At 41.4% G+C, this 12,890-nt stretch overlaps 2 protein-coding genes across 2 annotated transcripts; both read right to left on the bottom strand.

The window, feature by feature from the left end:
* Window positions 1-336: 336 nt before the first annotated feature.
* Window positions 337-3,086, bottom strand: fkbp6 (FKBP prolyl isomerase 6). The gene is made up of 8 exons (XM_030110844.1): window positions 3,021-3,086; window positions 2,001-2,118; window positions 1,646-1,735; window positions 1,359-1,561; window positions 1,148-1,267; window positions 866-1,063; window positions 600-709; window positions 337-400 (listed from the first exon to the last, which is right to left on the bottom strand). The coding sequence occupies exons 1-8, from the start codon at window positions 3,084-3,086 to the stop codon at window positions 337-339; spliced, it is 969 nt and encodes a 322-aa protein (XP_029966704.1).
* A 1,285-nt stretch (window positions 3,087-4,371) lies between these two features.
* tmem244 (transmembrane protein 244) lies at window positions 4,372-8,366 on the bottom strand. Its single transcript, XM_030110411.1, has 6 exons — window positions 8,207-8,366; window positions 6,465-6,550; window positions 6,247-6,323; window positions 5,082-5,207; window positions 4,808-4,852; window positions 4,372-4,593 (listed from the first exon to the last, which is right to left on the bottom strand). The coding sequence occupies exons 1-6, from the start codon at window positions 8,297-8,299 to the stop codon at window positions 4,496-4,498; spliced, it is 525 nt and encodes a 174-aa protein (XP_029966271.1). The 5' UTR covers window positions 8,300-8,366; the 3' UTR covers window positions 4,372-4,495.
* Window positions 8,367-12,890: the final 4,524 nt, after the last annotated feature.

The following is a 12,890-nucleotide window of genomic DNA, read 5'->3' as shown; positions in this document are numbered from 1 at the left end:
GTTCCTGAGTGAAGGTCTCTAAGTTTGAGCTCATTTCTGCTCAGGATGACCAACAATAAATCAGCATCTGCTCCGTATCAGTCTGATTCTTGTATTTCTCAGCATGTTTTGACAGACAATGGTGACTCAAGTGCTAATTTTCCTAACTGCTTTCCATATGTTTCCCATTTCCCCATGTGGGCCAGCCATCGACAGCCAGAATCCAGAGAACTGACCAATAATGACACAGCGGTCAGAGCCTGTCTTCCAAGTTTTCCTGAGCAGAAACACATGTGAGTAGATACAAAGTACATATAAAATAAAGAGGACCTCTCACCCTGTGTTGATCACAGGAGCCTATAGGTGTTTGAACATCTTCAAGCACATGTCCTTTTCTTTGTCCAAGCTGTCTTTGTAGCGCCTAAAACAATAAGATGACAAAAAACAATATCTTTACCACCGTCTTCACTCTGCCTGCTTGCAAAACAAGCTTTGCTCTTGTAGTTTAACACACAACTCTTGGAGATTTTGATTCCCAGCAGCTCCAGCAGCCACAACAGAAGGAAACCCAGCCACGTTTTGGCCTCTGCGTTTGTTTTGAATGTATTAAAACGTCTTACGTAGCTGCCGCTTTCAGGAGTTTGTTGATGTCGCAGTCAAACGGTTTCTTTGCCTGAGCGGCGACGAGGTTGCGGTAGGCGCTCTCATACTCCCCCAGCTCCAAGTAAGCCTGAGAGAGAGGCACATTTTACCAAATCCATGTTTTTAAATGTCTTCCAACCAAAGGGTTTATCCTCATGTGGTTTCAGACAGTGCAAGGTTTTTTTTTTTTTTGTTTTTTTGTTAATCTGTCGGGTGTGAAGAACGAACAAAAGCCCGGTCTGACCTGTCCGCTGCGGTACAGAGCCTTTGTGTTGGCCGAGTCTATCTCCAAGGCTTTGTTGGAGTATTTGAGGGCTTTGTGCGGGCTGTCCAGACGGAGCTCGGTGAGAGAAAGGTTCAGATAGAGCAGGAGCAGAGCCGTCCGGATCCTCTCCTTCTCCGCTTCATCCTGCGTCTCCCTGTTTCCCAGCAGCACCAGCGCCTGTTGACAGCTCCTCGTGAGTGTGCACGTCGGCAGTAGTTAAGCAGTGTGTTGTGAATCTGTTTAGTGTGTTCCCAGTTGTACCTGTTTGTAGAGACCTTTGGCGTTGTCGTACCGGCTCTTGGCGAAGCAGAGATTGCCGAAACCGCGCAAGGTGCCGACGACTTCAAGCAACATGGAGAAAGAAGCAGCATTCTGCTCCACCTGAGGGCAAAGCCATCACGTTCGGAAGCTGTACAGTCACGTTTTGCTCTCAGACTGTGATAGTAAAGGAAGGCCGGGTACTCTTCCCTACCGGAGACATCTCATAAAAGTCATCTACTTGTCCAGAATCAAGGAAGTCGATGACGTGGATTTCGAAGAGAACAACCGCAGAAGCGGGAATCATGGGAGGACAGCCAATGGCTCCGTAGGCGTAGCTGGGCTGGAAGAGGAAGCGGGAGAACTCCCCCTTCTGCATGGTCAACACGCCCAGCTCCATCCCAGGCAGCGTCACCTCTGCATGAGGGATCATTCCAAAAATGTCTCTGAGTCACCGAGAGAAGGAAGGTCACAGTTCAGCCTGAACAGAAGGGCTCCTACCTCTGCCCAGCTTCAACATCGGAGGGTATTTAAAGTTCTTGGTGGTTTCAAAGGGCTGGCTGCAATATTCCAGATAGCCAGAATAATGCACTGTGAAAGAAACCAAAGGAGTACAGATTAAACAATCTATGAGAGTAAGGCTGGGTGATGCGGCCCAAAATTCATATCTAGATAGCTTTCTCTCGAAATGGTGACATGACAAATTTCATATTTTGATTACAGCTTTTGTTGCAACTAGGCCAGTTTTCTTTTAACGAATAAACAAATTTTGAGATACGTACATTTTGATATAGAACGCCGAGCCCTACATGAGAGTGAATTCAAATGTTTGGGAGATCTTTAAACTTTCTCATACTTATTAATGAAGCATTTCTGGGCACATGTGGACCCTCTCCAGGTTGGACCACCTCCTTCAGGATGCCGCCGTCTCCCAAGATGTCACGCATCCCCCTCCGTAGCTGATCGAAGGGCCTCTGCAAGAGCAAGAGACCTACGGTATATAAACTTAATGACAATATGGAGGCATCAACATTACAAACACCTGAAACTACTTATATTTATTGATCTGAAGCCTTTATCAAACCCTGACAGGGCACTCAAAAATATAGATAGGGAATATAATAAAATTTTACCTAATGATATTTTTATACTGGAAGACATGTAAGTGTGTACAAAGAGGCACTACTACATGGACATTATACAAAGGTGTGTAAAGAAGGTTAAAACTGACAGATTATATTATTTCTCGCTGGAAATTTCTCAAATGGGCTTTAATTCTACAGTTATACGTGCTGTTTAACAAAAAGTTCGCTCAATATGATTATTTACAAAAGACTGGGGATGTTTGGCTGTTGGTGGAAATTTATGGAAAGCTACAAAGTGTTTGCCACAGTGATGTGAATATCATAAAAGTAGGGCATAGAAGTAAAAGTGTAGAATATATTTATTGGTTGAGTTACGGATCAAACACCTGTTGTGAATTAAAACTTGAGCTTATTTTTATTTTATATTTTTTTGCAAAAACAGCTGGTCATATGCATGCAAAAGTTTAAAGAACCTGTAAAGGTCAAGGTTGCATCTTGAAATTTCAACCCTTTGCTGAATATTCACTACTTTTTATCAATAGTGTATATGTTCATAAACATTTTCCACACAGACTCAGTAATTTTAAGGTGAAAACCTCAATCTTTCGGGAGCGCCAGCTACAATGCTCAACTCATACACGGATCTTTGCCCACAAACCGGATCAAATATGCGCCAATCGGTTACATGTAACTTTCACTACGTGTCAGTGTTTAGTGAACAAACTACGCCTGGTAACACGAGCTGTTTCTGCATGTATGCGATCTTCTGGGTGCTGAACACGTGGACCCACCTGAGTTCCCGCAATCTCGGCATGAATTATCACCCGAACATTCGACGTTATTCCGTTTTCCGGCATCTTCCTGCTGCAACAAGAGGGCGTTTTCCAGACAGGTAATTCAGTGAAACCCTTTCCAGGTGTTTTCTGCAGCCAGATAACTAAAAGCTGGTGGACACACTGGAGGAGTCCCGGAACCGCAGCATGGGGGGGACACCTTCTACCGGGGTCACCTATTATTCCAGTACACCGGCAGGGCCGTGCACAAGTGATCAGCTCAATGACCGTCCACCAATTAAAGTGTAGATCGATCATCTACATTAACTCCAAACTGCTCTCTAATTCCTGTTTGAGTTGCTGATCCTTAAAAACATAACAGCATTTGTTATTAAAGCAAGTTAAATAAATAAATAAATAAATAAATAAATCTCACGTTTTTACGGCTTGTTTTTGTTTTGTTTTTTTTTTACAATTTTTAATGCCTCATTTTGCTCAGTTGAGAAAGTGCCCTAGTTCCCCAAATCGAGCCCAGTTTGGATTAATTTGTTTTTCGACAAAGGTGGAAAGTGTGAGTGTTAGTGCGTGCATGAGACTGCTTGTTCATGGTGTAATCTGCCTTCAGATGTACAGTATTTAGCTGGGATTCTCTCCAGGTATAACACAGCCAGAAGATAGGAGGATGGATGTATGTAACAAAGTTGTATTGATAGGAAGTCCAGAAATAGAATAGAGAAAAATATTCCTCTGTTTCTTGTTGTTCTGACAACAGATATCTGCACAGCTCATCTTAGATACAATCACAACACTGGAACAAATTATATGAACAGAAGAACACACACAAAAACAACACTTTCATCATTGCGCATTTGACATTTACTTCAAGTTTCTAATACATGGCCAACAAAGAAGAATCTACTTTGTTTTGAATATATAGACTGAACATCTCTTCAGCTTTTCAGAAAAATGCAATAAATAAATAGATAAAAATAACAAAACAGTCAGGATCTATTTGTGGTTCATGTCAACTGACATCAAGCTATTAAAGACTTTTATTTATGAAAAGGTATTTTTGGTATTTTTAATCTAAAAACCATCCTATACAAATATCATATAGAATATCTTAATACTCTGCAGACATAAGAAACATCAGTCAGTAAATTGCTGGTTGAACATTCCTTCTCTTCATCTTAATCAGCATCCGTTTACAGTATGATGTGCATAAAGAAACAATACAAAAGAATATTTAAACTGTACAGATTATGTAAAAAAATAGCCTTGTTCGGCAAAATTAGGTCATTTGTACAAAGTGAAATCTGACTATTATCTAAACAGTCAAATCATCTGAAATGAACAAAGTGTGTCCTTTGGTTGAAGTATAGAAAAATGAAGAGCTGCTTTAGTTGTCTTGAAATGCTAAGTGAACCTACTTACTGGCATGCCTCGGATATGAGATTAACCAGTAAGCCAGTTAACAGCTTTACTCGTTTTCATTAGAAGTTCTGCAGTTCAGCAGGATACACAAAGTTGCTCCTGAAGAGTTTGTATGCCAGCAGCTGTCCCCCAAATATCATCATGACCAGGCCCGAACCTGCAGGGGAAGACAGATTCAATCACTGAGACCAAGAAACAATCAAAAGGAGGCGTCTGGGCCTCGCCCTGGTATAGTAAATCTACCAGGAGGAAAAGTAATAACTTGATTGAGGGGAAGACACAGGGAGGGAAAATATTTTGTGTGTTTATGATCAGAAAAGAGAACGAATACAGACATGTAGAGGAAAGAGAGGAGAAAGTACAACTCTTACCCAGAGCGATCCACCAGTGTTCTGCTGAGGGGAAATCTGACATCACTGCAAGGATACATCAACACACTGTTCAAAATGTACACTGTTCACTTTATTTACCGTCCATCAAAACAATCCACGCTGATGTGCCCTGTGCTCGTCGTTCAGTTTCATGCATGGCGGATGCATAGCTGCAGCCGGTGTATCCAGTTACATAAGCAGGCCTCCAATCCTATCAATTGTTCCACTCTATTCATCCACTTGCATGTGCGTGTGTGTGTGTGTGTGTGTTTACCTGCTACGGTCATGGCGACGTGCAGCAGTGTGACAGTTATGGCGTAGTCCCAAACCCACTCCTCCACGATCCAGGCAAACACCAGCCCTCCTAAAACGTAGGTCACCTCTGTGGAGATCACTCCAACTAGAAGAGGAAAAAAAAAATAAGCCAGTTTAAAAACTGTTTCTGGGTCAATTGCCTAGGTCAATTTGACCGGGACCTTTCCCCAGGTCACTGATTTTATCCGGCTTTATTTACACTGAAGGTATTTTAGTGCAGAGGATTTCATTAATGTAAAAACAACCAAAGGAAGCATCACATGTTGGCGATGACTCTCCTCTTGTTAAAGCATCATTTAAATGCAGGAACTACATTACATACACGCTAAATGTTGCTCTCGTGGGTTTTTTTTTCTTCCTGCTAGAACAATGTTTGCTTGGACACAAATCAAAACTTATTTTTACAGGAAAAGTCATACAATCTACAAACTGAAAGAAGCAACGTAAAGAATATATTCAGATCTCAGAGCAACAGAACACAATACTCATATTCACCTTCAAACTGTGTTCATTGAATGAGCCATCTCTACACAGGAAAACCTTGAGTGAGCTCTTCTCTTTTGTGTTTCTTTTCTTTAAAGTTTTGAGGTCACCTTTCTGTATAACTGGTAGCAATATTGACAAAATTCACCTGGCTTCAAAACGTGTTCTCGCTGCTTTTTTGTAAACGATGCAATAATCCCTAACAGTTATTATATATGCATTTTATTCACAAATAAAACAAATAAAGAAGTATAAAGAAAGTAAAAATATCCATGTAAACTCTCGATACTGATGAGAGGACCTTTATTGACTATGTAGAGAAGATCAAGTAAAGGTACCTCATACTTCCATCACCTTTATGACAAGTTTTTTTTTTTTCCTTAAACACCAGATATATACTAAATACATTAATGTTACATAATGGGTTTGTCCTTGCTGGTTGAGCAAAGTGTTCATAGGTTTTGAGTTTATGCTTTTTATAATTTCTAAGCTGACTGCACATTCAGTAAAATGAGTCAAAGACCATAGAGCCACATTTTCCATAGTGAAGAACAATAATTTAAAACAAACAAGCAAAATACTTTTTTTTCTGTTTTTTTTTTTCTGAATATTCTTGATGGCATCTCAGTGCTGCCGCTCACCCAGATACTTGGGGTTGTGCCATGACGGTTGTGTTGTGTAGTCGAACGGAGCCAACAAGCTGTTGATCTCGTGAACCCTGAACACACACACACACACACACACACACACACACACACAAACTGTATTGTCCACAAAAATATCACTGCTCTTTTACAGTTTCAAGCCTGCAGATTTGACTCCCAGCGGGTGTCACCAGTGTGTGATTGATTGTGTATACCTGAGCAGTCCAATGCAAACACTGACCACAATGTAGTAGAGAGAGTAGAAGCACACCATGCACATCAGCAGGTTCTGCAGAACGACCTGAGGGGAAGAAGGAAGAAAACAACACTGCTGATATTTTTAGACACTGACACCAGATGACGGAATAGAGGTATTTTATTAATTTAAATTACATCTGACATATATGAGGGAGATTTCTCAATGACTGAATGATATTCAAAGCTATTTGCAGTCTGATCCTTCAGCGATTGACCGTTTGCTTCTAATAAGGTGATAACAGAGACAAGAGAACAGCAAAATTCTGCTGAGCCATAACAAATACTGCAGCATTTTTAATCAGTGGAAATTCATTTGGACGTTATTTACAGGAAAAAAGGCCGTAATTGGCTATCTTTTGCTCATTTCTCTTCCAGCGTGACCCCGAAAGCAAACCCTCCTGACAGCAGACAGTCCGAACCCGCCGGCTCGAGCTTCCGTTCATAGATGAGTGACTGCAGCCTTTGCAGGAAATGAGCTTTGTCACACCCGGGGAGCAGGAGGGGGGAGACCTTCTCTTGCAGCTGACATTTCAGCTTGTCAAACAGGTGCCTCTAATTACACTGATAATGGGCTCCAGTCCAGTCAGGTGTGTCGGAGCATGGCCGCTGCCTGCTGGCCCCTGGCTTACAGGCCACACCTTACCCAAACAGGGTCACTGTTATCTGATTAGTTACACCTGTGCTTCCTTTCTCTGCAGCGAAAAGCCAAAGAAGCTCCGAGACGACGAATAGCAACTTTCACTACATCCTGGTCGGCGAAGTAGAGTCGCTTTTCAGACCGCAGCTAATTAAATTTCCATCTGCAAGCCGCTTTATCCGATTTAAAAATCTTGGAGACTGTATGAGGAAACTAGACTACCAGGAGACATCCCACAAAAAAAAAACAAGGACAATGAAGAAAACTCTGCAAAGAAAGCCTCCTGAGTGTGAACTTGAACCTTGGATGTTCTTTTAGTGAGACGAGTGACCTGAAATCGACACCACTGTGCAGAATTCGTTAATTTGTGAATTGCTTAGAAAGTGATTGTTGAGTTTTGCCAGTAAAATGAACAAAAATCATTAACGTGGTGTCAGTATAATAGCAAATACACTCTTTCCAAGTCTTGTGCGTCTCACCAAACGAACTTCTTCCCTCCAAACTTGAAATGTCTGACTGTGATATGAAAATCAGTGAATCTTTAAGCAATGAATTGCTTCTGCCTTATTTGGATTTTGAACAGTGACCCACAAACTTGATCCACAGGTTGTGGGAACCACGTGGAGCCTGCTTTTTTCCCATCCAGTGTGTAGGTGTGAAGGGAGGCAGCGGAGGTAAATGAGCTCATGCTAATACCTTGGCTCACTGGACGGTTTGTTTCTCATCTTCAGGCAATGCACTTCAGTTCCTGCCCTAGAAACCTGCTTTGAGGCTTAACACTCAGCGCCCAACAAAAACGACTCAAGCGGCAATAAAAGTCAGCCATGATGAAATCTCTGTTGTTCTCTTCACCAGACAAACACAAGTACAACACAAAGCTATGTTGTTAATGAGATCTATGCTTTACTTTCAATTTCAGCATAAACAACACAACTAATTTGCTTCATGAAGATCTATAATGCAACTGACTATGACTGCTGATCTATTCTATTGAAGACCTGAGCACAGACTCAGATTTTCACCTTCAGGTCGAGCTGTATCCTATGGTTCCTACATGCTTACCCAGGTATCACTGGGTGTGCCCTTGAGGGTGAACGGCCCATGGCGTTTTATGAGGGTGAATCCACAGCAGCGACAGCAGTAGTCCAACAACATGAATGATTGCTGGTCTGGATGAGTGAATGTACGCTACATGTGTACATCTGAATGCGTTGAGAGCATGTTGTCGGGAGGCTGGGAGGGCTGGATTATAGCAAATGGGATTACTACTAAGAAGTCTGAGTAGATCCCGAAAGGGATAAAGCCAAGCAAACAGTAGTATTGATGGACACAAATGCTCATAACCTGGAAACATTTAAGGAAGAAAAATGCACAGATTAGTGTTTGCACTTGTAATAAAATATGAAGCAAATGTTATTTGATTGATTAATTATTTTGATTGAATGATTTATTTTGATTTTTTTGTCTTATCAGTGTTTTTGTTTGTTTTTTTTTGCTCGTCTTCGTTAACATTTTTTTATGGATCATTTGCAATCAAATAAAATATTTTCAAATGTTTTGACGAGATTTTTCCACAAATAAAATGCAGAATATTAGAACGAAAGAGAACATTCATTAACATTTTGATGTGTGATTTTCAAAATATTTATTCCATTATCATCATTAATTATTTATTGTCATGAATTCTCCTTGAATCCCCCCCCCTTTTTTTTTTTTTTTTTTTTTTTTTTGTTTTTTTTTTTGTTTTGGTTTGTTAATCAACAAAAATGACAGGATTACATCTTGGAATGCTGTTTTTAACACCAGCACTAGGGGGCAGCATTGCCATGATATCAATGCAAGAACCTAATTAGCAATCATTAAGGAGACCCATTTCATACAGCACAGGACTGACATCAACAGATTAGACACTGACCGGTTTAATGCATATATTTGTGATATCTGTCACAAACCATTCTCCTCCACGTTTATCTTCAACTCAGTGCATTAAAATAGAAGAGAGAGGAGGGAAATAGCCGTTCAGTTTGTTCCTGATATTGCAGAAGAGCTGGGGGGGGAGATACTGAATGACAGACACGGCTGAATACACGGAATGATAATATTTCCATATCGTTATCTCCCTCCCTCCAGAAATAGCTGTATTCAACTCCACAGCGTCACAGCCTGCGTATGCCTGTGCCGGAGCCGAGGAAGCATGTGCACGTGGGCCTTTTGTGTGAGGGTGAGACTTAACTTGGCTGCCACGGTAACCTGCATCATTGTAACCATGGTGACGGAAAGCAAGTGAGTATTGAAGGGGGGTTCGGTGTGTGTGAGTGTGTGTTCGGGTACATTGTATTACTCTGAAGCTCACAGGAAACTAAAGACGCTGATTGAGTGAAGACTCAGAAACATAAAATGATCACTGATACACCTGAATCTCACCTTGATACTCTTGTGCATGAGGGCTGAATTAATGGCCAGTGTTGCAAGCTTGCAGATATTATATTTTGCTCGATTCATTTAGCATCTAGTAATTTGATATAAGTAGAAAAATGAAGTCACCGCTACACACTTGTGTTTATTTTTACATTGGAAACTGGAGGCAGGAGGAAACAGCTGGTCTGACTGGCTGTGTCTAAAAGCACCAGAATCCACCTACCAGCAGAATTATTCATCCGCATGTATTTTACTATGACTGATTTGTCCAGGGCGGGGTGGTGTGGGCGGGATGGAGTCCGTCCCGGCTGACATCGGACTGGAGGCAGGTTACACCCTGGAGAGGCTGTCAGTCCGATGTACTGCTAACGCAGAGAGACAGACATTCACCCACACACACTCTCTGACATGTACTTTTACATCCACAGCCAATTTTACAAGAAACACCAATAGCCTAAAATGCAACGTTCTGGATTGTGGGAGGAAATGAGGGTTCCTGCAGAAGAGCCACACAGAGCCAGATGATAAGAGCAGGAGACAGAAAGAATTTGGTTTTTCAGTAAAGCTTTTTGCTTTCCTTACAGTAACTTCGAGTGCCCCTTTAACTTTCACACATTTTCTCACGTTCTAAACACAGATGTAAATGTGTTTTATTGGGATTTTATGTGAAAAACCTACACAATGCGCAGAATAAGTGGGAATTAAAATTATATTTCATTTAGCACAAGACACAAAACCACTGATCCATCACAGATCAGTCAGAGTCACAACCATTCACACATACAGAGCCAATTTTAGGGTCGACAATTAACCTCAAATGCATGTTTGTGGACTGTGGAGGGAAACTGTTAAAAGAAAATTAATAAAGTAAACATATGCGCTCACGAAGAATGGCCCTTAATCCCGGACTCAGCCTGGCGATACCCTTGCTGTAAGGTGACTGTACTAACCACTTTACCTTCACGTGCAGTAAAAGCCGCCTGTTAACAACCCACACAAAGAAGCTTATATTTAAAGCTCTTTTCTTCATTTCAGCGGTGTGGATGACTTCCCCACTGAGCCACCCTGAGATTAACAACACACCTTGTTTTAACTAACACAGAGGCCTATAAAGGACCGGTCAAAGCAGAAGCCACACTCAGAGAGGGTTAATGATGCACTTTAACTCGATTTAGAAATGTTTATTTTGCTCAGAAATGAAACAAATGTGAAGGAGACATAGGTTTTCACAGAATTTTTGAAGTGAAAGCACATTCTCTGAAAGGAGAAAGTAGAATTCCCTGCAGGCTGGTTCTGCGCTTTGAGTCCACAACTTCAAACTCTGGTGTTGAAAAGATGATGTGCTGGAGGACGTGTAGCCGGTCTGGATCCTCACCCTCATTTCCTTCACATTTGGTCAGAGTCCTACTCTGTCTTTTGAATTGAATCTAATGATGGCACAAAGCGATTGATTTTCTATCACATGATTTATTTGTTAAAATCAGCCTTCCAGAGAACAAACCAAACTGAGTGAAAAGCCTTGAAATGTAAAAGTCAGAAACAAACTTGAAAGCAAAGAGTTTATGATAATTTTCATACCTGCTCAGTATCAAGCCATTGAGATAAATTTCACCATTTATTTTACAATTTATATCCAAACTCACTTCAGCTCAACCTCGCTCACATCCAGTGGTGGAAAAAAAATCACAGAAACTCTAAAACCTTTGAAGTTTTAAAGGCATTTTCGATGCATTTCAAGGCAGTTATGAATTATTAAGCCCACGCTGAAACTCCGACCAAACCTCAAAAGCAGATGACAGGATTTTTTTTTTTCTCTCTCTCCTTTTTAGGAGCAGAGTGAAAATAAACTCCTAGGTCTGGCCTGCTGTTGTTAATCAAGCCATAAGAAACGAAACAGCTGCAGCACATCTGGGTAGCGGTCTGAAGCGTGGCGCAGGTTCCAGGCCCGACGTGGACCGAGTCTGAACAATAGGACCGATGGAGGAGTCCTGTTTCCATTTGGAACTCGAACACCGACTGAGTTTCGACAGTCTGTGACAAAAGAAACTGAATAGAAAATAATACCAACGCACAAGGAGAAAGGAAAGACATGAAAGCGTTTCGACTTCTGTTGTGTGTCAGTGTGCAAGAAACAATAGCAGGATACAAGGCAGACGTGAGCTCTGTGCGGCCCATCAACGGAAAACGATGCTTTAAACTGAAACCACTTTACACGACGCCTGCAATACAACTGCTCTGGCAGCCGCTTCATTTTTTTCACTGCTCATATTTCTACAACCCTTTTCAGTGTTTTGGATTTTGAATGTTCCCAATCTTCATGCATGCGTTTCCTCCCACAGTTCCAAAACATGCATTTCTGCTTAATTTGTAAATGAATTGCCCATGAATGTGAGTGTCTGTCTGTCTCTTTTTGTTTTCTTCTGTGATGGACGGATGACCTTTTCACACAGTGTACCCCGCCTTCATCCACAGTCAGCTGGGATCCACAGTGGTGGATTATATAAGGGGGTGTAGAAGGCGCACGGATGGATAATACTCCACATGGTGCATGTAACACATCACATGCTACTGCCATGCTTTCATTTTCTTTATTTATACCTTATTGGTTTATACCTTTTAACCATATTTTACAGTTTTTGCTAACGGATTGATCTCATAATGGTTTGTGCTCCTGCCCCACAAAAACAATAACTCTGGTTTGATTCTGATTCAAGGCTTGTCTGTGTGAACTTTGCATGTTCTCCCTGCGTGTGAGCGGCTTTTCTCTGGATGCTTCAGTTTCCTCACACACAGGGAGAACATGTAGCCCCAAAACGCTGCAGACAAGGAAGTACAAGAGATGGATTTATAAAAAATTAAATATGGGAAGTGTGTGTGTTGATGAGTGCCATGAAAGAGAGAAAGAAATGTAACAGATTGTTTGTGATCATCTCAGTTTCTCTGCGTCTCTTCAGCCTCCTGCAAACTCTCCAACTGCTGAATGTGAACCTTCTCTCCTCACTCCTCTGTGTTTCATACATCAGTCCAACAAAAACATGATCTTTAACTATCTCCATTTTTTTCCTTCCCTCTTTTACCCTTCCAATATTTTCTTCCCTACATTTTTTCCCCAAATATGCTCTCCCCTCAGTTCCACTCCACCTTTAATTATTTAGCTCGGGACTCCCGTGCACAGCTGCTTACAATAAGAACAACCTGAAAAGTCAACACATTTTCATGAACGTCATAATTCCAAGCGGGCTTGTAAACAAGAGACGCAACAGTCAACAATGAGCGGCTTTGTTTTTCCTCTCCCTTCTTTCTCCCACACTCTCTCCGCATCGTGCAG

This window comes from Salarias fasciatus, chromosome 15 (genome assembly GCF_902148845.1).
Source record: "Salarias fasciatus chromosome 15, fSalaFa1.1, whole genome shotgun sequence".
Taxonomy (NCBI): Eukaryota; Metazoa; Chordata; class Actinopteri; order Blenniiformes; family Blenniidae; genus Salarias; species Salarias fasciatus.
Note: the sequence above shows the minus strand (reverse complement) of the source record. Positions and strands in the feature narration are given on the sequence as shown.

Excerpts from the sequence above, each read along its gene's own strand:
- tmem244 (XM_030110411.1), bottom strand. The coding sequence starts at position 8,299 with ATGTTGTTGGACTACTGCTGTCGCTGCTGTGGATTCACCCTCATAAAA. Across the intron at positions 4,853-5,081 it reads CGTCGCCATGACCGTAGCAG|TGATGTCAGATTTCCCCTCA; the intron begins GTAAACACACAC and ends GTATCCTTGCAG. Across the intron at positions 4,594-4,807 it reads ACACTGGTGGATCGCTCTGG|GTTCGGGCCTGGTCATGATG; the intron begins GTAAGAGTTGTA and ends CTTCCCCTGCAG.
- fkbp6 (XM_030110844.1), bottom strand. The coding sequence starts at position 3,086 with ATGCCGGAAAACGGAATAACGTCGAATGTTCGGGTGATAATTCATGCC. Across the intron at positions 2,119-3,020 it reads CCGAGATTGCGGGAACTCAG|AGGCCCTTCGATCAGCTACG; the intron begins GTGGGTCCACGT and ends TTGCTCTTGCAG. Across the intron at positions 1,268-1,358 it reads ACTTTTATGAGATGTCTCCG|GTGGAGCAGAATGCTGCTTC; the intron begins GTAGGGAAGAGT and ends CTTTGCCCTCAG.